The sequence below is a fragment of the Dermacentor albipictus genome, chromosome 6, assembly GCF_038994185.2.
Source record: "Dermacentor albipictus isolate Rhodes 1998 colony chromosome 6, USDA_Dalb.pri_finalv2, whole genome shotgun sequence".
NCBI lineage: Eukaryota > Metazoa > Arthropoda > Arachnida > Ixodida > Ixodidae > Dermacentor > Dermacentor albipictus.
In genome coordinates, this window is record NC_091826.1 from 107,083,133 (window position 1) to 107,106,533 (window position 23,401).

A 23,401-nucleotide genomic window follows, 5' to 3' on the forward strand; every position below is an offset into this window, starting at 1 on the left:
CAGCAATGGCACCGACTTTGCCTTTGGAATCCTCGCCACTGGCTTCGAAGCTCGCAGAGCACAGCGCGTTGCGTAATGCCAGTCTCCGAAAGTTAGCTTCGCCTCAGTAAAACAGTGTTTGGCGGTGAAGCATAACAAGCGTAGAAGGGACAATTGTCACGGGACACAGTACGTATTCCTTAATTATATAACTATACACGCGTGCACCCCCGTGTCCTGTCACAGCACGAGCACCGATATGCCTAATAAGTGTACTGGCAGGCCTTCAGAGCTTTTTCGAACGTGCCTGTGGCAATTTTATCCCTTAAAGGCAGTTAAAGACATGCATTCATTTTTTTCGGACTGCCCGATTTTTCGGACGTTGTTGCAGCCCCTAGGGAGTCCAAAAATGGGACGTTGACTGAACAACAGCCCAAGAGGATGCTTCACATCATCCATGGGGTGAAAGCGTGGCAGAAGGAGGATGAAAACAGAAAGGACCGACGCAGTGAGGAATTAACGGGAAAGAAAGCGTACCGCCGCCTCTTTGAAGGAGCTTGAGCTCAAAAAACAAAGTGTTGGTGGACGCTGAGATGCAGGTGGCCTTCATCCAAGCCAAAGTAAACTCTTTAAAGCAGTGAAACCCAACGCTGAGATGTTGTGTACGGGCTGAAAGTATTACAGGACAGTTGACGTTGACTTCCCAGCTGCTGAGAGAGAATCTTAGTTGTGACGAAGTTCAGGTTTCATACCGATGAGCTTGCTATCAGTTGATAGAAATAGCTCATATTCAGAAATATTTACTTATATGTGCATCTCCTTTTCATTCGTATTTGAAAATGTTTGACTTTATTTGGAATGGGTTTTACCATTTTTTAGCTGTGCATTTTACTAACACCTTCCTTCTGTTTTCTTTTCAAATAAAATAGATATTACTCCTTGCTATTCAAACTGAATTAAGTCATTTTTTGTTTCAACATGCTTACTAGAAAGTGACAGCATCGGGCAACATGCTGTCATAAATGTCATGTCTTGACATAAAACAAAGTTCTGGTTCATTCAGAGAATTTTGCAAAGGTGATCAGGGAAGACCTGGAAAACTCAGGGAATATGGAAATGTCAACTTGGTAGACACCCTGATAGGCATAAAACATGAGAAAGTTCGTAGTATAGGCTGTATACGTCCTGGATGCATGTACATTTCATATATATGTACATATATATATATATATATATATATATATATATATATATATATATATATATATATCGTCTTTTGCTTTTACAACTACTTCGGTACTTTATATCTACATTATAGTGAAAGCTTTCACATAATCACGCACGTTTTTGAGGCTTTGTTTCTATTAATGACCTGTTCATGTTTGTTCATGCTACTCACCTCCAGGGGTGTAGGAGAGAGAAAGAAAGAGAGACAGATGAGAAAGGCAGGGATATTACCCAGTCATGAGTCCGGTTGGCTACTCTATGCTGGGGGAATGGACGTCCGGTTGGCTACTCTATGCTGGGGGAATGGACAAGGGGAAGAGAGAGATGGGAGAGAGAGAGAGAGGGGTGTAGCAATGGCGCGCAACACTAGTGGTGGTAAAATACGAGGAAAACGCTTTCAGTGCGTTTGCAAGCAGATTGCTCAAGATATGTCATTTGTCAAATATTATTTGCGCCGTTTTCTAGGACCTTATAAAGTTGCTTAATATAATTAACACTTCATGCAATGTGAAGACAAACTTTATTACTGAACTTTAAAAAAAATGAAAAGTGGTGTGAGATCAGTCTGTCACAAGCAAGTGCTGATTAGATCTGGCTCCCTTCCAGCGCTGTAAATGCCGCACTCAGCAGCCATCCTGTAGAAGACAGAAGACGTGTCCGAAAGCAGCGTTTGCACGGAGTCGAACTCTCGAACTTTCCCGTCTTCGAGCACGAGTATTCTGCAAGAGAGGAAATGAAAAAAAAAATACAGCAACGCTCAATATGTTTATTACTTACATGCATTCGTTACCTAACTTCTGCCCGAGGCAATTACTCTGTGGGGGCTTGCAACGACAACGAAGAGTTGGCTTGCGCGGATAGACATTATATCATATGGGATTTCGAAATAACACACATCACAATATGCACTCTGCCAAATTGCACCTAATTTACACAAAGCGAGCTACACGTTACAAAACAAGTACACGCTAAGATTCTATGCCCCTCGAGTCACAGTGGCGCATACCGATTACGGAGGACTGACGAAAAAATGGCTACATACCCAGTGGCAACGGTGGTGATCCTCTCCCATGTGTGAGACAAGAATGGATGCATGCTGATCAATGCTCTATGTTTTAGAATTATTACATTTGTTTACTGTAACATTTATCTATTTTCACATCAGATTATTATCATCTAACCTTTAATTTCAGAACACGTCGTTATTAATTTCGTTTAAATTATCTTACCCTAATTATTTATTTTTTGAGCCCTCGTATCACCTGATTCATGGCCGACCCACCCGAGTAGATTGGACCATTTTACTACCGCCTTTCCGCAGATGTCATGCAGTTCTTATTACGTTGCCTATGAAACTTGCAAGTAATGTGCTAAAACGTGGCAATAAATCGAACCCACTACGATATGCAGCCTGTTCGTGAAATTTCAGGGCAAACGAGCTAGTGGTCTATAGCTGTAAGGGGCATGTGTACCTGGCGCTCCCATTTTGCTAGGCGACACTCCGTACCTCTAAAATCTAACATGCGACTTCTATCTTTAGCACAACAGAAATACCATATACAGAATCACCGACAGAAATCCGCAGCATGTAACTCGCGTTGTAACTCGCATGCAGAAATACAGAGAAGAAGGTACATCGAACTAGGCAATCTCACCCTAATTGTACATGGTCACAAGACATCCCATTGTCACAATTGTGCCAAACCTTTCGCGAGTTAACGCTATAACAGCAAAAGAGTCTGGAGGTTTTCTGTATTGTGTATCGCGGTCACGCGGCTGAGAGAAACGTCAGGTGCCTACGCGTTGAGTCCGCATGTGGGTCACACATGCTATCACCGGAATCGCGGCTCCGCCTCACCTGTCGTAGTCGAGGACGGTGTGAATGCGGTGCGCGACGGTGAGGAGCGTGCAGTCTGCGAAGGCCTCCCTCAGCGCCACCTGGATCAGGCGGTCTGTGTCGCCGTCCATTTGTGACGTCGCTTCGTCCAGCAGAAGAATCTTGGATCCGCGCAGGAGGGCCCTGGCTAGGCACACCAGCTGCCGCTGTCCCACACTGCGAGGCGGGCAATTGTAATGAGAGAATCAACACCTCCTTCCCGACGGAGGATCGAGGCGCTTTGAACCATGACGTCACAAATCCTGGCTGGACTCCCGGGCTAAAAGCTGCAAGAAAATGGCTTGACGGGCCCAGGAGACAATGAATGTTGAGATCACACGGATAACAGTAGATTACGCGGCCGACTCCTGTACCCTTTAAAAACTTGTATGTCTGCCGATTTAGAGCTTAATATTAGGACCGCTAGAGAAAACTTTTGTACTTATGTCGGCGTGCGTTGACAGTGTGGTTGCACCTCCAGGATATGGTAATGAGGGGAAACACATGGAGATCTTGTACTCCAGCAATTTCGTGGACACCTAAACTAATCTCGTTCAGGCTCACATATAACAAGAAAGTTGTTGTTTCTCAGTAATTGGTCTCACGTAACCTCTGAAATTTCTATTGACAGGTAGTTTAAGAAGCCTACACAAAGTTGTTAAACATATATTTTCGCGTTCTGACAGGATACTAACAAACCACCTAAAATTTTCGATGCGCGTACTCCGAAGTAACACGAATACTGTGGGCGCGTTATGCGACAAAATGATTTTTTTTAACGCAGAATACCTGTCTGCCTTAAGAGAAAAAGGAAGTTAGTGGGTTTGCACAGGACACACTTAAAGAGAAAGTACACTGAAAATGAATCGCCAGCTCTAAAAATCAAGACTGTTAGCCGTCCTATACCTGTGGTAACTCAGTGATATTAGCGCAAAAGTTCCTCTAGAGGAGAATTTCTGAACTTCTGAACTTTCTGAAGAACTTCAGAGCCAGAGCAAAGATGTATTCAATTGAACTGCGTCAGTTAAACTCGCTGTATCGCGCATGTGGTCTAGTTTTTACACAGCTCCTCTGAAACGAAAACTGCAACACAAGAGGATGCCTTCCAGTTGGTACAATTAGCGGGATAACGATGAAAATGAAAGATAGCGAAAATACATTAAAAACTTTCTTGAAACGCGCGTGAATTGCAAACCATGTTTTACAACAAAATGACATGATGCATAACGAAATAAAGCAAAAGAACAATACAGAAGAACGTATATGTAATAAACTAATGATTAAGGTAATGAATCATTACTGCACGCTTGCATAAATCTGCTGACACTGTTAAATAAGCATGAGTGAACGACACATCATTCGATTAGTATGGACGTGCCGAAACTTTTCAAACGACGAAATCCTCCAATACAAGAAATTATTGAATTCTTTTTTCGTGTACACATTGGAAAAGTTGAAGAATAGCTCCTAATCGTTTTGTATGGTTTGATAGAAAGCGCAACAAAGTCATATGCTTTGCAATGCATCTAAAGTCTCCACCTCGAAGCGCAGCTAATTGATTATGCTAACGTTTGGGCAGAAAACTTTGTAGGAACGAAAATTCTAGAATTCAAATTTTCCACAACTTGAGTTGCCGAGTTGGTTCATCTTGGACACAACTTGAAGCAGCGCGAAGAAGACGAGGAGAGGAATCAGAAACGAACAACAGAACGAGCACCGAAGTGCCAACTGAAAATTTTATTGAAGGAACAACCATCATGCCAAAATACTTCAACCATGTCAAAACATCAACACAACCCAAAAGCCTGCTTCAGAAACTTATAGTGTCACAAGACAATATGTTTTTGTTTTTTCGCTCGCAAAATGCACTCCAAAACGAAAGAGACGTTATAGAAGCTTACTGTATTGCTAAACCAGAGGATAAATGTGTCAGTGCAGTGTCATTCGGTCTAATAAAACTTGAGACACACTTTTTTAGATAAACACCTGTTCTTGTAGAGTGCACGCATGCCCATCAACTGTTTGGTTCTTGTTAGTGTTTTTTGACATACTTTAAAGCTGGCTGTTCTTTCAAGAACATTTTCAGTTCGTAATTTAGCACTCGTCCTGCCGTGTTTGTTTTCGATACTCGCCTTCGTCGTCGCCTTCGTCGAGCAAAGTCGGTGAAGTTTTGGGCGAAATGGCGAAAGTAAGAACACAGGTCGACGAAGCAGTGCACGTCAGAAGCAAAGCGTGGCACAGGGAAACTGCGTACGCTGGGAACTTTTCCGGATTTCGTTGGACACCGGATGCGTCAATGAGGTGTCCCAACACGGTAATCTGACGGTGCCTGAATTGGCACTTGGAGGAATTCAGTTGGAGGCCGGCTTTTCGGAAGACCACAAGAATAGCAGCGAGTCGGGTAAGGTGGCTGCCGAACGTGGGAAAAGAATAGTAACGTCGTCAAGGTAACAGAGGCAGGTGGTCCATTTGTAGCATCGCAGAAGAGAGTCCATCATACGTTCAAATGTCGCAGGAGCATTGCATAGGCCAAAGGCAATTACTTTGAACTAATATTATAAACCACACGGCATAATGAAGGCCTTCTTCTCGCGGTCGATTTAATCAACTGAAATCTGCTAGTAGCCGGATCGAAGCTCGATGGACGAGAAGTATTTAGCTCAGTGCAAGCAGTCCAAGGAGTCATCTATGCGTGGTAGTGGGTAGCCGTCTTATCGCGTGATTTTGTTTATGTGGCGATAATCGACGCCACGTGGGTCGTGCACGTGGGTAGACTGGGACCTCTTTCGCAAGACTCGCGCCTCACGTCTCCCTCCAGACACTGTCCCGAACTTCGAGACGTGGACGGCTCAGCTCAAGGCCGACGTCGTTAAGGCCACGAAAACATTTAGCACGGATATGCCAACCGAGAAGATGGACAGCCGCCTCGCCCACTTGCTCGAAGCCAAACAGTCTCTACTGACCCGATGGAAGAGCCAGCGTCTCAACCGCAGGCTCCGCAAACGCATTGCAGAACTGAAGCAGACCCACAATGGAACACAGCAGCACCCTATCCAAACCGCAATGGGACGAGGTGTGTAACTCCGTCGACGGACAGATCCGCAACGGGAAGAAATGGAACCTCCTCAAATACCTGCTCGACGACACCAACACCCGCACGAACCAGCTCCACTCACTCACCAAAGTCCTTCACCAGGCCAAAGGCACCGCTTCGCTGGATGACATCGTCAAGACGCTTGTGCATAAGTACCTGCCGATACCCACAGGCCCGCCGACCCTACATCCCGATTACACAGGTACCGACAACAGCCTCCTAGACGCCTTATTTTCCGTTGAAGAGATACGCCGGGGTCTCCACGAACTAAACGGCCGTTCCGCCCCGGGCCCCGATGGCATAACCAACAAGCTCCTGCGGAACTTAGACGAACCCTCGGTCGTGTACCTCACGGGCTCCATCAATGATGTGTGGGGGCTGGGCGAGTTATCTGATGCCTGGAAACTTGCCCAGACGATCCTCATTCCGAAACCGGGCAACGCGCCTGGCGTCGATAACCTTCGCCCCATATCGCTCACGTCGTGCGTGGGTAAGGTGGCGGAGCATGTCGTACTCAACATAGTCGGCCAATATCTCGAAGACCACGACTGTTTCACACACCACATGATCGGCTTGCGACCCGGGCTCTCCACTCAGGATACGATGCTTCTTCTGAAGCACCAGATCATAGACGCCGGGGCTACTTGGGGCACCCACGCCATACTCGGCCTTGACCTGGAGAAGGCTTTCGATAACATCCAGCACTGGGCAATACTAAAGGCGATCACGGCCTTAGGGCTCCGGCGCCGGTTTTACGAGTTCGTCCGCTCCTTCCTAACCCGTCGCAAGGCCGTGCTCAGTGCCGGATGCCTCACGTCGGAAGAAGTCGAGCTCGGACAGCGTGGCACCCCCCAAGGCTCGGTCCTGTCGTCGACGCTGTTCAACCTGGTGATGATTGGGCTCTCCGAACGCCTGTCGAAGATACAAGGCCTCAACCATACTGTATACGTGGACGACATCACCATCTGGTGCTCCGCGGGGTCGAACGGCTTTATCGAATCCGCTCTGCAGGAGGCAGTCGAAACTGCCGAATCCTGCCTCAACCACACGGGCCTCAAGTGCTCCTCCGCCAAATCGGAGCTTTGTTGTACAGCCCAAAACGACAAGGCAAAAGGCCTAAGGGATGGAAACCACCGACCGAACGCAACATCACTGTCCGCACCAGAGACGGTCGCCCAATCCCCAGGGTCGACTCCATCCGTGTACTGGGAATGATTATCGAGGCGGGTGGATCAAACATCCAAACGGTCCACAAGCTGACGACAAAGAAGGACAACGCAATACGACTTGTACGCAGGGTGGCCAACCGTCACCACGGCCTCCAAGAAGACAATCTGCTGCGTCTCGTACACGCGTTCGTCCTATGTCACTTCACCTACGTCGCAGCAATGCATAAGTGGAAACAATCGGAGCGTGACAAGCTCAATACACTCATCCGAAAGGTAGTGAAGCGGGCCCTTGGGCTCCCGATCACGACGCCGACGTATCGACTCCTCGAGCTCGGGGTGCACAATACCCTCGAAGAGATCGCTGAGGCTCAGGAGAGAGTGCAGATGATACGACTGACGATGACGAAGACCGGCCGTCACATCTTGCGCGAGCTCGGATACTTCCCACCGAACACCCAGTATCCACCGGAGCTTACGCCGGTTCCCCGCGAGCTCCGCGACTTGACCACGATCGCACCCATTCCGCGAAACGTCCATCCGGAACACAATCGAGGCAGGCGCCTAGCCCGGGCCACCGCGTTCCTCAAACGAATAAACAAGAAAGCGGACGACGTCGCTTTCGTGGACGCCGTCGCCTGCCGATGCAACCGAGCCTTCGCCGCGGTAGCGGTCTCGTCCTCGCAACGGACTTTAAATGCCGCCACGGTACGCACACGTGATCCCAAGGTGGCGGAGCAAGTGGCCATAGCCCTGGCAATGCTCGACGATAAGCGAACGACAATATTCAGTTACTGGAGGCCGGCCATCAAAGCGTCCGAGAGAGGAGTCGTCTCCGTCAAGGCGTTACGCGTCCTCCGCGGCGCTGATCCAGGCACCCTCAAATACCACACCGTCATTTGGTTTCCCGGCCCCCTGGGTCGGATCCCGGGTGCCCCGCCCAACCTCAACGAGACAACCCACAACGCTGCGTGCGCGCTCACCGACCGCGCCGTCACCCCCGGGCAACCACGTCTCGATGAGTTGGAGGCGAACAGGGACGCCCCAGTAACCTGCAGTGAAATAACCAAACACGACCTCTCTTTCCGCCCCCGCACCCCAAACTAAACAGGCCGCAAGCGCTAACGCTACGCTTAGACAGGTACCTACCCAAACCCCGCCACCTTGCACATCATCTACTCGGACGTCTACCCAGAGGATGCGTGCCCCTCGTGCGGGGTCACGGCGACACTCGCACACGTGCTCTGGGAGTGCAGAAACGCTCCGCCCGACTCTACCTCCGCAAGTGGGAGAAGACCATATGAAGCCCGCTCCTACAAGACCAGCATTGGGCCGTCCAGCAGGCTCGCGCAGCGGCCGCCAGGTACTCCCTGTCGGTCCCTGCCTGGGAGACGCCCACCCAGGACTTTTATTAAAGTTTTTCCAGTCCAATCCAATCGACACGAAAACGCCGGGCACCATCTTTCTTTTTCACAAGGACGACAGGGGAAGCCCAAGGACTGGCTGATGGCTCGATGACCCTTTTGCGGAGCATTTTGTCCACTTCTAATTGGATGACTCGACGTTTAGCATGCGATACACGATAGGGACTTCGACGAATGGGATTCGTGTCTGCAGTGTTTATACGGTGCTGAACAACAGATGTTTGGCCTAAAGGCCTGTGGCCGAAATGAAAGATGTCAATGTACGTTTCAAGCAGGAGACCTATGTCCATGGCCTGTGCACATGTGGGACCAGGTGCAATCGTTTTCGCGAAGTCATACGTAAAGGAACCGTAGCTGTGTGTTGCAATAGGTTCTAATAAACAACTTTCGCCATTCAGACTCTCAATATCAAATTCGGAACCATTAGAAACAATGGCCAAGAACATGTTGGCCGTAATCACTTGGGGACACGGGCTGAAATTCAAAAGCGGTAGAACGACGTCGTTATTAGTAATCGCGACCAGCGTATGTGGAACAACAACGTTCCGGTTAAAAAGCATGTGGATGATGGGGCGAAGCACATATTCACCGTCAGGAACCTGTGGCTGGGCGGTCAAAGTAACGTAAGTAACTGCCTCGGGTGACAGACGCACATCGTGGAGCAAACACAAGTGCGGGGTAGTGGTGCTCAGAACATCGGCGACTTGAGGCAGTTCCAACTGAAAACGCCGGTCGCGCAGTCGACGAGAGCAGAATGAATAGATAAAAAGTCCAATCCAAGGATAACGTCGTGAGGGCAGTTGTCAATCACAGCAAAGAGAACAGAAGTGGGGCGGCCGGCTGTACTTGAACGCGCAGTACACTTTCCAAAAACAACCAGCATGCCGCCGTCAGCCGCACGAAGCACTCGGGCAGGTGCTTGGGTGAGGACGTTTTTAGAGCGCAGCTCTTTGGCGTCCGTTCCTGGGTTTCGCGTCGTCGTCGTCGTCGTCGTCGGCGTTGTCGTCGGCCTCGTAACCAGCTCGCCGACGAATCTGCTCCGCCGCCGCGCATGCGCGCTGTCGGCTCTCCGGGCGAGGGAGGATGATGGAAGGGAGGAGGAGAGACTGTGGAGGAGGGCTGGCTACACAAATGGCTCTTTGGCGTCCGTTCCTGGGTTTCGCGTCGACGTTGTCGTCGGCCTCGTAACCAGCTCCGCCCCCCTTTCATCCCCCCAGCGCTAGCAGCGACCGACAGATACCGCTTTCGTGAGTCCGCTACCGCACTCACGAAAGACGTCGTGCACTTCCTGCAACTCGCATTAACCGTCCATCGATCCACACCGATGTTAGTAGTGGGGGACTTTAATGTTGACACAAAGACAAACAGCAATTTCCTAACACTTATGCGGGAGAACATCCCGTTCCTCTCGCTCGTAACGCGTCCCACGGCTGTGACAACCTCGCGAGGCACTTGTATAGATCTCGTCTTTGAGAATCAAGCATTGGTGTACCAAGTCGAACATATATCAGTCTATTTCTCCGACCACAAAGCTTCCTTCATGACTGTCAAGAACTGTTAGTGGAGTCTTTGTTAAAGGAATACGTGTGAAAAATAAAAAAAAATTCTGTGATAGCGCATACATGTGTTGCTCGATTTCTTTGCCTCAATCTATCGAAAAGGTGAAACAGCTTATTTGCTGCGCTCAAATTTCGCATTAGGAAGTAACGTAATCGTCGGTAATTTTTAAACGTCTGCGTAGGCTAGCACTCATCACAGATACGTGGGCTCCGGTGTCGACGAGTGCTTGGACAGGTACATCGTCTATTTTAACGTGAATTACACTTCTCCTTGTGGGCACAGACAGAGTATTTGCTGCAGTAATCGGTAATATAGCGCCACCTTTGAGGGCTGCATTTCCTAGTTTTCCGAAGGGGTTGTCCGCGCCGTTAGACTCAGCGGTTTGCGAAACATTGCCGGCATTTCCATCAAAACGGCTCAGGTTGGTCGGCGTGCGAGGTGTCGAGGGCCACGAGTTGCGACAGCATCGGGCAACGTGACCAATGCGGCGACAGGTGAAACATATCAGCTGGTCGTCCGCAGTTATCCACTCAGTCGGGTTGCGATAACGCGGAGAGAAGCCTCGGGTGGAGCGAGAATAGTAGAAGGGCGTTCGTTAGCTCTGGAATTGGCGACAGCACACAGACTGTAGACCAATGTTTTCAAGTTCCTGGCGAACGATGACTTGTACGAGGGGAACTGAAAATGTAGTAGCATCAGTGTATCGTATCTGGCGCAGCGCTGGCTTCGCATCTATGGCACGTGTGACGTGACAGATATCGGTATCGCTCATGACACATTGTGGTGAGGGAACACACCCTCTCCCACTTAGTGTATATATGCACGGCTGTTGAATAAACGGGGACGCTTTCCGCTCCCCTTGCTTGGAGCCTCTGGTCATGTCTTGCCTGCGGCACCGCCCGATACAATCAGGGCTACGCGAACAGAAAGCTGCGGGCGCCATCGCATACAGTTCACTTCTAACGATTCGCATCACGTCCTCTGATGGCGATGAATGCTGCTGTGTGGGTTGATCTTCACACGTCGACGTTGCAGCAGTATAGGGAAGTCTGGCGAGTTGTTGCAAGATGCGTCGGCTTTTGGCCTGCTCGAATTGTCGGCACTCTTTGATGATTGCATTAATTGTAGAGCAGCTCTTGCACATGAGCAGATTAAACGCATCGTCAGCAATACAATAAGCACGTGCCCGACCTTCTCAGATTCTGTCATGTCGTGATTGGCTTTACGACAAAGTGCCAGCACGTCCTGAATGTACGAGACATAGGACTCCGTGGGGGATTGGGTACAGGGGGCCAGTTCCAGCTTTGCGGCAATTTTATGGCTGGCAGGTTTGCCAAACAAATCTGTCAATTTTTCTTTGCATTGGTCCCAGCTGGTTAGCTCCTCTTCATGGCTTTCGTACCACACCTTTGCCGTGCTTTTTAGGTAGAATAACATGTTAGCTAGCATAAGCATAGGGTCCCATATGTTGATTCCACTCACACGTTCGTACATAGGAACCCACTCTTCAACCTCAGCGCCATCAGTCCAGCAGACAGTTCTGGGATCCTTGGGTTGCACAACCACATATAAAGGGGACAGCGAGGTAGCGGGAGATGGCGGCGCTGGTGGCGACAACGACGTTGATCACGAGTGCTCACCGTCATTCATGGTGCGGACGGTGATGCGACGTCCACTGCGGAGCTCCGTTTCCAGCCGTGGTAACCCGCAGCTCTCACCAATATGTTACGGGGATGTTGGGAGCATAGAATAACATATATTGTCACGTGGTGGTGACGTTCTAGAACACAGTAGCAATACTCTGAAAGACAAAACTAACTTTTATTGGGTGAACCTGTGCCCACAAAAACAGGCTACACTTATAGCACAACGATAGCGGCGAACACGGTCGGCGATCGGCGAAAATCTAATCAGCGGGTCAAGCGCGTCGGCTTTTATACAGCAGTCGTCGAATGTTCCAGAGTAATCGCTGGGACCCGCGTGCCTTCCACAAAGGTTCACACCATTCGTGTCACGCATACATGCAATCAGATTACGCAAGGTTCGGCGACAACAGACAGCGGATAGAACCATCGGTAACATTCCAGAAACTTCCAAACATGCAGGCGCGTCCTGCGCCGTGAAATAACATTTGTTAGGCGGTGAAACGTGGTAACCCGGGAAAGATCAACATGTACAAGTGTCAATATATATATATATATATATATATATATATATATATATATATATATATATATATATATATATATATATACAGTGAAGTAGACGCGCGTATGAAGCGGTTTATTGACGTTTCGGCCGGGGTCCGGCCGAAACGTCAATAAACCGCTTCATACGCGCGTCTACTTCACTGTGAATATTTACCCGGACCCAGAACTGCTTTTTTTCTGGTATATATATATATATATATATATATATATATATATATATATATATATATATATATATATATATATATATATATATATATATATATATATATATATGTATATATATATATATATATATATATATATATATATATATATATATATATATATATATATATAGTGATGTTCCGGCGAAGAAGAAGAAGACAGAAGAGACAAGAACAGGAGGAGGAAGAGAAAGAAGGGATCAAGATGGATACCTGTAAATACATGAGTGTATTTTAACTCGTAATTTATATTTGGCGCAGCCGACCATGTGGCTTGAAGTGACGTTGGCAAGAAGAACATATGGGCAGACGACCGTGAAGACCTACCAGCTTGACGGCGAAGATCCAGTGCTTCTTCAGGAATCAGCGACTTCATCGGAACTGCTTCGCATCATCGCTGAGAAGAGTCAACTGAACGAAGCGGCCCTCGTTGAGAAAGGTGTGGTAAGAATCGTTGCTTCTATGTCTGAATTTGAGGTTATGTTTCCGGGACATTCAAGGATAGATTCCAAGAACGAGACTGAGCACACGCATAACGGCTTGTTGCAAGCGCTGTTTCAGCAGCGGACCACGCAGTATGAGCAACAGCGACTGATTTTCGAAGCAGTTAGCGACTCACTAAGAGCACAGAAACCACATCAAGAAGAGTTCAAGCCCGATAGTTTCGATGGGGTGTCTAATGCCGCTAACTTGTGGCTCAGATTTTATGAATATGCATGTGCGCAAAACCACTGGACGTCATTGGACGACAAAGTGTGTAACATGCGCCGTTTTTTTTATCTGAAAATGCCAGAAAATGGTGGGACATGCGAATCGCAAGTCAATGCCGTGATTCATGGCAGAAGTGAAAAGATAGTTTTCTTTCTGCTTTTGAGCGAAATCCGGTTTACAGATGGGACGACGCATTAGCTTTCAGACACAGAGAAGGGACAGTCATGGATTATTTTTTCGAGAAGAGACGTTTACTCTACATTGCCGACCCTAATCTACCGGACTTTGCAATCCTTCCCCTGATAATTCAAGGCATGACTAACGAATCGCAAAGAGAGGTTTGTGTACACCGTCCAACCTCCACGGATGACTTACTTGCTTGCCTTAAGTATGTGTCCAGTGATTTTCTGATTCACGGTCCCATCAAAAGGCATAGTACTCTACCACTGAGCATTGACGCACATGGCGAAACGGTAGAATATTTTAATACCGAGTCCGACCAATGTGACACGATGGAAAATGTATACCTTCTGAAGTCAAATCTCCTATTTGTTAAAATGATGGTAAATGGAAAAAGTCTGGACTCCCTGGTTGATACTGGAGCATCTGTGAGCCTGGTAAATCAGGAAATCATCCAACCGAGCAAGGTGTATGAAGGAAGAATAGTTAGTGTTCAAAGCTATGATGGAAAAACTAGAAGGTTGCAACACTGGACAGAAGTAGAGGTTGCATTTGGTGGACATCACCTAAAAGTAGATGCCCTTGTCATGCAGGGTGTTGATTTCCTGTTTATTTTATCTAGGCCTGATATGAAGCGATTGAAGATGAATATTTCTTGGAGAGACGAAGTGACTACTGACGGATCATTTAAGCCTAACTTGCGTGGAATTGAAAATTCACATCGAAGAGTTAGAAATGCTGATGAGATACTGACAAATTTTCCCGAACTTATTTGTGTTGAGACGTACCTGCCAGCAGCAGATGTCTTCGAGGTACCATTTAAGCTTCGTGACGTCACAGTAGTGCGTAAAAAGCCGTACAGTCTTTCCCACGAGAAAAAGACCTGGCTAAAGGCCGAACTACAGCAAATGCTGCAGTTCATTTTTTCAGACAAATGTTGTCTTTCTAGGAAGAGTTTTTGACGGCAAAACTAAAACAACCAAAGAGGAGTCTATACAAAGGATGAAGAAGCTCGTCAAGCTATATGACCTACACTCACTCCGTGTTTTCCTCGGACTCGCCGGTCATTTTGGTGCGTTCATTAAGGATTACGCTGCAAAGACACGATGCCTCACCAAGCTGACGCAAAAGGATGTGCCATTTATCTGGAGTGAAGAGTGCGAGAAAGCGTACGAGTACCTTGTTGAAGCTATATCGTCGGACCCTGTGCTTGTGCTACCTGACTTCAACAAGCCTTTCGAGCTGTTTACGGACGCTTCACAATATGGTACAGTGGCCGTTCATTATCAACGAGACACAAAGGAACAGCAAGGACGCCAGCTCAAGGTGATTGGCTATTATTCTTCTACGTTCTCAAAAGCTCAAGAACATTATACGACCACAGAAAAAGAGGCTCTGGCTGTTGTGATGGCACTCCGGTATTTCAGAAGCTACATAGAGGGTCGTTATTTCCGACTTTTCACTGACTTTTCACTGGAGAGGGAGTCAGTAAGACTCAGGCATTCCTTGTTGCAATAGATGAATGCACACGCACGGCAGCTGCAAAGCCAGGAAAGGAAGACGCCAATTCTGTTTTGACGTTACTGGAGCGGAATATGTTCAAGAACACCAAGGTAGTGGTCTCCGACAACTGGCCAGCTTTCCGCAGTAAGAAGCTTCAAGAATGGGCCCGTGATAGAGGAATTGCCCTGAGATTTGCCACACCCTACCATCCAGAAGGAAACGGCCTAGCTGAGAGGCTCATTCGGGATTTGAAAACATTCATCGCAATTTACCATGATTTCCATGGAGGGTGGAAGTGTGCCTTGGAAGCAGCAGTCAGGCACCACAATCATTGTCATACCATGGGATTAGGATGCACGCCTAACTTTGCTGCATCAGGCGAAGCAACTTGGCTACCGGCCGACTACGACCTTGGAATCGTTGGGAAAGTAGAACTGCAGGAAAGGCGCAAGACGGAAGAGGAGCTTGCACGCTACAGATCAACAATGAAGAGACACTTCGATCTGCGACATAGCTCAAAGATGCCTGTAATAGAGCCTGGAGATACAGTTTTAGTCCGGAGGAGTTTAGATGGACCGAAGTCCAAATTTTCTGGGCCCTACACAGTGATAAAGACCGTCAAGCAACAAGGAATCTTGAAATCGCTACATTATTTGGGACCGGAAGGAAAAACTGAAATAGCAACAGTGGGAAATGTCATACCCTATCATCCCAGGAGGGATGAAAACCGAAGTCCGGGAGGATGTGATGTTCCGGCGAAGAAGAAGAAGACAGAAGAGACAAGAGCAGGAGAAGGAAGAGAAAGAAGGGATCAAGATGGATACATGTAAATAAATGAGTGTATTTTAACTCGTACTTTATATATATATATGTATATATATATACGTGCATACATACATACATACATACATACATACATACATACATACATACATACATACATACATACATACATACATACATACATACATACTTACATACATACATAATGAGTCAGAGTAAAGATAGCTGACCGCCAACAACACACAGCAGCCAGCGCGTGCCGCGATCTTCTTCCTCTCTTCTCTTTCATCCTTCCGTACCAATACGAAAGGCTAGTGACGTCACTCCTCACATTGTAAGCTGCTGTCGCCGCGGAAGCTTGCACAACAGCAATCTTTACCGGGAAATTGATAGGTATATGTGTTTCACATTGTTACCAGGAGCGCCTTATCATGAATGACGTGGTTTGGATGCTTGTTTCGTGCTTGCTATTTAGTGAAACTAATACTGTGCTGTATGTTGTACATGTGATACCAAAGAATATATGCACTTTTCGCTTCAATCGCTGAATGCTCTTTTTTTTCCGTGAGGATGATGTCACGAAACACCCTGACCAAATGGAGGCTAACAGCTTCGCTGTAAAATTCGACATGTGGAGACGCCACCACCGACGACGTTGGGAAGTCTCATAGGCAGAATACAGCTGCTGCGAAGGTGACGTCTACATTTTCAGTAATTCTCTCCAGCGGCGTACTCATCGAAATTGAGGGCACATCGAATACCGAAGCTGACGCTGCTTCGGTATCCGATGTTCCAAACAATGGCCGGCACTATCGTGCGCAAGGGTTGTCAAAGAATCGCAGCGTGCTGCCCCTACTCTTACGTGCAGCACACGTGCTAGTGAGATACCAATTGCGGATAGACATGCCGTATTCGCGCTACGATCATTGACGGATGTCATCCGTGTACTCTTAGGCAACCGGCACACTACAACTGCTCAAAGGGCGATATATGTACTGGATATACAGAGTGCAGCGCTGGCATCCCCTGAGCAAAAGTGTGGACGACGACCAATCATAATTTCGGGCACAGAAAATTCAAAAGTAGCCTCGCCGATTGTCAGCAAAGAAGAGTGTGCGATTCCTTCGCACAACTGCCTGGGCGAACAATTATAAATACTTCAGCGTGTTTTGATTTCACTTGCCCATGAGTTCTTCTCTTCCTGATGTTCTTCTGCACTGTATTTTTCATCTACTTTTGCTCTTTCTTTTGTTCCTCTGCCAGCGCAAGGTAGGAAACTGTATTTTGCTTTGTTCTTCGCTCTCTCTTTCCTGACAATCATCTTCGATGAGTTCTGCGGCAACATTTACCTGTAACAAAGCGTCTAGCGTAACGTTATACAAACAGCGAGTAGCAACTCCCCCACTTTTCAGTCTTTCTGAACCACAGCACAACTCACCCACAAGACATGCGCTACACAAACGTCCTCTATGGGTCTTGCTGTTCCGCGCGCGTAGTTGTAATACGCTATATCACAGTCTGACTATGTCCGTGCAGTGCCTTCGTTTTTTTTATTTAATAGCAATAGCCATTACGAGAAACTTGTTCCATTGGCGGCGTTGCGCATCCCCATTGACAGATGTCGTAGCAACCCAGTAGCCACGATTGTCAGACCATTTCATGCAATATCAGGCAATGCTGAAATTGAAGAAAAAATAACACAAAAGACACCGGAGACGGCGTGCAGCCTGGAGCAGTTACTTCCCCGGAGGTATCGTAAGAACCAATTTCACCATCAGAACATGTTGCTACAACTCTTCAGTTTGCTCTCACATTGGACTGCACTTCCACTGCTTGTTCATAACTAGAATAAACGTGCCCCTTCGGATACCTCGAGAAATGGTGTAAGCGCAGCGTACACTTGAAGTACACCCCAAAAAAGAGTTACCACAACTGTCTCTTTTCTTCGAGTGCATATAGTTTTTCGGTTTGTGACATTCTCAGCGATAGTCGTACGAATGTGCTACAGCAATTGCCCTCACATGACAATATATTTTTTGCTGGAATGACAACTAAAATATGTGGCGCTATGGCGATAACTATAAATAAGTTTTATAACAGCTTAGCTAGAAACCTTGCTCACCTAAGGTTGCTGCCACCATCCGTAATCTTCAGAAGCAGCCCCCTGACGTCACCGATGACTACTTTTGCAAGGTGTGCTTTCTCAAGCGCTTGCCAGATTTCTTCGTCTGTGTGGGAATTTGTAGGATCCAGGTTCATTCGCAGTGTGCCTCTAACCATGCTTGGGTCCTGAAAATTTGACAGAATTTTTCTGAGTGCATCCCAGCTATAAAACGAACCGTGTACTTCAACGTAGAATACAGGACCCGTACACGTCCAAAATAAGAACGTTCCCTCACTGGCAACACTTCAGGTACCCACTGTTATTGACAGCGATTGGCGCCATAAGAGAACTGTTCCACCAATGGCCGATAGTGGATGACAGTTTCGTATAAGAACTTCTTTGACTACTAGCTCAGCAGTGACCTTTATTGTGTCCTTCCAAAAACAAAAGAAAACCATTGTCAAAGGTGTTTACGTGAAATTACGTGCTGTCTTTCTTACCGTTACTCCAGGAGGCTACGTGTACTAAATTCTGCTAAGCAGAATGCAAGAACGTATAGAAAAGTTATATATATTATAAGTGAGCCCTTTCGAACCCTTTCTTGAGGCTTTATACAACAAATTATCTCTTTAGTACGGGCTAAGCGCTCTGTTCTATTTGTTCCCAAATTTTCATCATTATAATCCTTTATTAGCATTTAAAGACGGCTGTTCGGGTATTACATAAGGGGGAGCGTAAACAAGAGAAAGGGAATGCAAGGAAAATACACAACACTTATTTTAACAGTTCTCAATTATACAAATGCAACATATGTTATAGAAATGAAGGTGTTGTTGTCAGAGACTATTGCATCCACACAGGGTTCCAAGAAAAGCACAGCTGAAGGCTGAGTAACATCTGTTTTCTTATACATTTTATTATAAGGTCACCTCTGCTAATTTTTTCCTGATATTGAAAGCCAAGCCTTATAGTGGGGCTGTGCGTCATACATCAGCTGTTTTGAACTCTCTTGTAGGCTCAAAGCAGAAAGTTATTGCAGGTTACTATGGTCAATAGCACTGCACTGCCTGGTTAATTCAAGCTCACACTGCGTGTTAAAGGCAAAGGACTTCGAACGCTACAAGTAAGGCACCGCAGCGGACACATTTATGACAGCCTTCAAAGCACCTGATTCAGTATATACTCCCGCGCACAGCTTAATATTGTTACGTAGGAAGACGCAGACGACAAGCTATGTACAAATATATTTACAAGGAAAATACGCTGCGCTTGGCCAAGGGGCAACAGCCCGCGCTAGCTTCTAAATCGTCGTCGTCGTCTTTACACTGCTGGCCTTTCGTGATCGCACATATTGTGCCGTAGCACTACCCCCGGCTGCAAAAGCGCCGTCCCGGAGCGACTAAAGATCGGACTCGGAAGCAGTGTAGTAGGCCTTGAGCCTACTGACGTGTACGACATCACTAGATGCCACAGGAGAGGACGAGCTTGAGCCCACAGGAGCAATTTCGTAAGTCACAGGCGTCACCTGGCGCAGCACGCGGTAGGGCCCTGTGTATCGCGAAAGAAGCTTCTCTGAAAGTCCGACGTGACGAGAGGGCGACCACAGGAGCACGAGCGCACCAGGTGAAAACTGTACGTCACGATGGCGGGCGTTGTACTGACACTGCTGAGTGGTCTGTGAGGCCGTAGGTCGAGCACGGACAAGCTGGCGTGCATGGTCGGCGAGGGCGATGGCGTCGCGCGCATACTCGCTTGTTGAGACCGCAGCAGGAGGAAGTGCCGTGTCTAGGGGCAAGGTAGGTTCGCGACCGTACAGTAGATAAAAGGGAGAAAATCCGGCGGTGTCGTGCCGGGAAGAATTGTACGCAAATGTTACCTAAGGAAGGGCAATGTCCCAGTCGTGGTGGTCCTTGGAAACGTACTTGGCCAGCATATCGGTAAGAGTACGGTTTAACCGCTCTGTCAGGCCATTGGTTTGAGGATGATATGAAGTAGTCAGTTTGTGTTGAATGGAGCAGGAACGCACAATGTCAGCGATAACTTTCGAGAGGAAGTTTCGACCACGGTCAGTAAGCAGCTGTCGCGGGGCGCCGTGAAGCAAGATAATGTCACGCAAGAGAAAGTCCGCGACGTCAGTGGCGCAGCTGGTAGGGAGAGCCCGAGTGATAGCGTATCGGGTGGCGTAATCAGTAGCGACGGCTACCCATTTGTTCCCAGAGGATGACGTGGGAAAGGGACCGAGCAGGTCTAATCCAACACGAAAGAACGGTTCCACAGGGACGGTGATCGGCTGGAGATGACCGGCAGGTAGCACCTGAGGTGTCTTCCGACGCTGGCAGGGATCACAGGCAGCAACATAGCGTCGAATGGAGCGAGCGAGACCAGGCCAATAGAAGCGGCGGCGGACGCGGTCGTACGTGCGGGTTACCCCAAGATGTCCTGCAGTGGGTGCGTCATGCATCTCAAAGAGCACAGTCTGTCGTAGATGTTTTGGCACGACAAGAAGAAGATCAGGGCCATCAGGGAGGAAGCTCCTTCGGTACAGAATGCCGCCCTGGAGGACATATCGGCGAACGGATGCGTCGGTAGGTGTAGAGCGCAGACGCTCGATGAGTACTCGCAGCGATAGGTCTCGGTACTGCTCATCGGCGATGTTAGCGAAGGCAGGCACAGAGAAAATGCCGTCGGCGGTACTACTGTCGGCGTCGTCAGGCTCGTCAACCGGGTAGCGAGACAGGCAGTCAGCGTCCTTGTGTAGTCGGCCAGATTTGTAGGTGACAGAGAACGAATATTCTTGGAGGCGTAAGGCCCAGCGACGAAGTCTTCCTGAAGGGTCTTTCAATGAGCATAACCAACAAAGCGCGTGATGGTCTGTGACAACGGAAAAGGATCGGCCATATAAGTATGGGCGGAATTTCGCAACCGCCCAAGCTAGGGCCAGACACTCACGCTCAGTGATGGAATAGTTGCGCTCCGCGGGTGAGAGGAGCCTGCTGGCGTAAGCGATAACACGGTCGTGGCCACGCTGGCGTTGTGCCAGTACTGCTCCAATTCCGTGACCGCTGGCATCAGTACGGACTTCGGTAGGCGCAGAAGGATCGAAATGGGCCAGAACGGGAGGCGTTGTGAGAATGTCGATTAGATGAGAGAATGCAGAGGCCTCGTTGTCGCCCCACTGGAAAGGAGCGTCTTTTTTCAAAAGGTCGGTTAGTGGTCGTGCTATGGCGGCGAAATTCCTCACGAAACGGCGGAAGTACGAACAAAGGCCGATGAAGCTGCGCACATCCTTGACACACTTCGGAACAGGGAAGTGCGTAACAGCATGGATCTTGCCTGGGTCCGGTTGCACTCCGTTCGCGTCAACGAGATGTCCAAGGACGGTAATCTGGCGACGGCCGAATTGGCACTTCGATGCGTTGAGTTGCAGACCGGCTCGCCGAAAAACGTCCAGGACTGCTGAGAGGCGCTCGAGGTGCGTAGCGAACGTTGGGGAGAATACGATAACGTCGTCCAAGTAGCACAAGCACGTGGACCATTTGAAACCGTGAAGAAGGGAGTCCATCATGCGTTCAAAAGTGGCAGGAGCGTTACATAGGCCGAACGGCATCACCTTGAATTGATAAAGACCGTCGGGTGTTACAAAGGCAGTCTTCTCGCGGTCGAGATCGTCCACGGCAATCTGCCAATAGCCGGAGCGAAGGTCAATAGAGGAGAAATAGCGAGCACCGTGGAGGCAGTCAAGGGCGTCATCAATCCGAGGTAGGGGATACACGTCCTTTTTGGTAACCCTGTTAAGGTGCCGATAATCCACGCAAAAGCGCCATGAGCCATGCTTCTTTTTTTACCAGCACAACCGGTGACGCCCAAGGACTACATGACGGTTCAATAATGTTCTTGGCAAGCATTTTGCGAACTTCTGCGTGAATAACTTGACGCTCAGCTGGTGACACTCGATACGGGCGGCGATGAATAGGAGGGGCATCGCCGGTATTAATGCGATGTTTGACAGCTGTAGTTTGGGCTAAAGGACGATCGTTAAAGTCAAAAATATCGTGGTAGGAAAACAGAACGCGGTAGAGTTCACGAGCGTGCTCGGAGGGCAAGTCGGGGGCAATCATTTTCCGGAAGTCAGCGATGGTACAATTTGTCGACTGCGATGGGAGAGGAGTATCGGATGAAGTGTCGTCTACTGCAATGGATGCTACTGAGTGATCCTCGAATGAACAAAGCTGGGCCAAAGACATCCCACGTGGCAGCACTTGTGTCGTCAAGCCAAAGTTGACCACTGGCAGGCAGACGCAATTCGCCGTAATAGATAAAACTGTATGGGGTACTGTGATCCCGTGTGTAAGGAGGACGTCTGGCATAGGAGCCGCGATGTAGTGACCGTCGGGGACTGGTGGGAATGACACTAGGTCAACGTAGGTCAGTGCCGATGGTGGCAAGCGAACGAAGTCGGCGGAACTGAGGCGACTGGGGTGTGGTTCAGCAGGATCCAGAACAGGCAGGTCAAGGCGGAGAGTACTGGCGGAACAATCGATGAGAGCAGAATGTGTGGAGAGGAAGTCTAAGCCGAGGATGATGTCGTGGGGACAGTGGGCGATGACTGTGAATAGCACGATTGTTGAGCGATCGGCGAAGGAGACGCGGGCGGTACACATACCAATGACGGGGGCTGTTCCGCCATCGGCGACACGGACAACAGGCGTCGTGGCGGGCGTGATAATTTTCCTGAGCTGGTTACGAAGGTCAGCGCTCATTACGGACAAATGCGCCCCAGTGTCTATGAGAGCAGACACAGAAACACCGTCGACTTGCACGTCAAGAAGGTTCAGATGAGTGGGCAAAGTCAGTAGAGGATTTGGCGGCGTAGGGGGCAATGCAGCGTCACCTCGAGGCGCTGCATCGTCTAGTTTTCCGGCTGGGAGCGGCGTCCGAAGGGAGTCGGCGAATAGGAGCGACGGGGCTGGGGAGAGCGAGATTGTCGTCGTTGGGGCGAAGGCGAACGAGAATAGGGGCGGTTCGTTGCAGGAGAATCAGTGGCGGCATTATCGGAGCGTGCGGCATAGGGACGAGAAGGGCCACCTGAGGGGCGAGAGTAGGCAGTAGAAGTAGACCGGATCGGGGAACTCCAGCGACTACGACAGTGCCGAGAAATGTGCCCGATGCGATGGCAGTGGAAACAAATAGGCTTGTCGTCAGCAGTGCGCCATTCAGATGGGTTGCGGAAACGTGGTGGGTAAGAAGATGCGGGACGGGGCGAAATCGAAGAAGCCGTGCGGGTATCAGGGCGATGGGCCGAGCAGATGGTGTGAAGACCCATGTTTTCAAACTCCTGGCGGACAACTGCCTGGATCAGTGAGACCGTGACTACAGAT

At 48.6% G+C, this 23,401-nt stretch overlaps 1 protein-coding gene across 2 annotated transcripts in view; it reads right to left on the reverse strand.

Moving 5' to 3' along the window:
• Nucleotides 1-1,721: 1,721 nt before the first annotated feature.
• LOC135905005 (ATP-binding cassette sub-family C member 2-like) overlaps nt 1,722-23,401 on the reverse strand; it is a 190,191-nt gene continuing 168,511 nt past the window's right edge. For both annotated transcript variants that reach the window (XM_070541223.1, XM_065436005.2), the window contains 3 exons: nt 18,042-18,208; nt 3,065-3,259; nt 1,722-1,925 (listed from right to left, as the gene is read on the reverse strand). In XM_070541223.1, the coding sequence (XP_070397324.1) occupies nt 1,775-1,925; nt 3,065-3,259; nt 18,042-18,208 (513 nt within the window). In that variant the 3' untranslated portion in view covers nt 1,722-1,774. The remainder of the gene's footprint in view (nt 1,926-3,064; nt 3,260-18,041; nt 18,209-23,401) is intronic.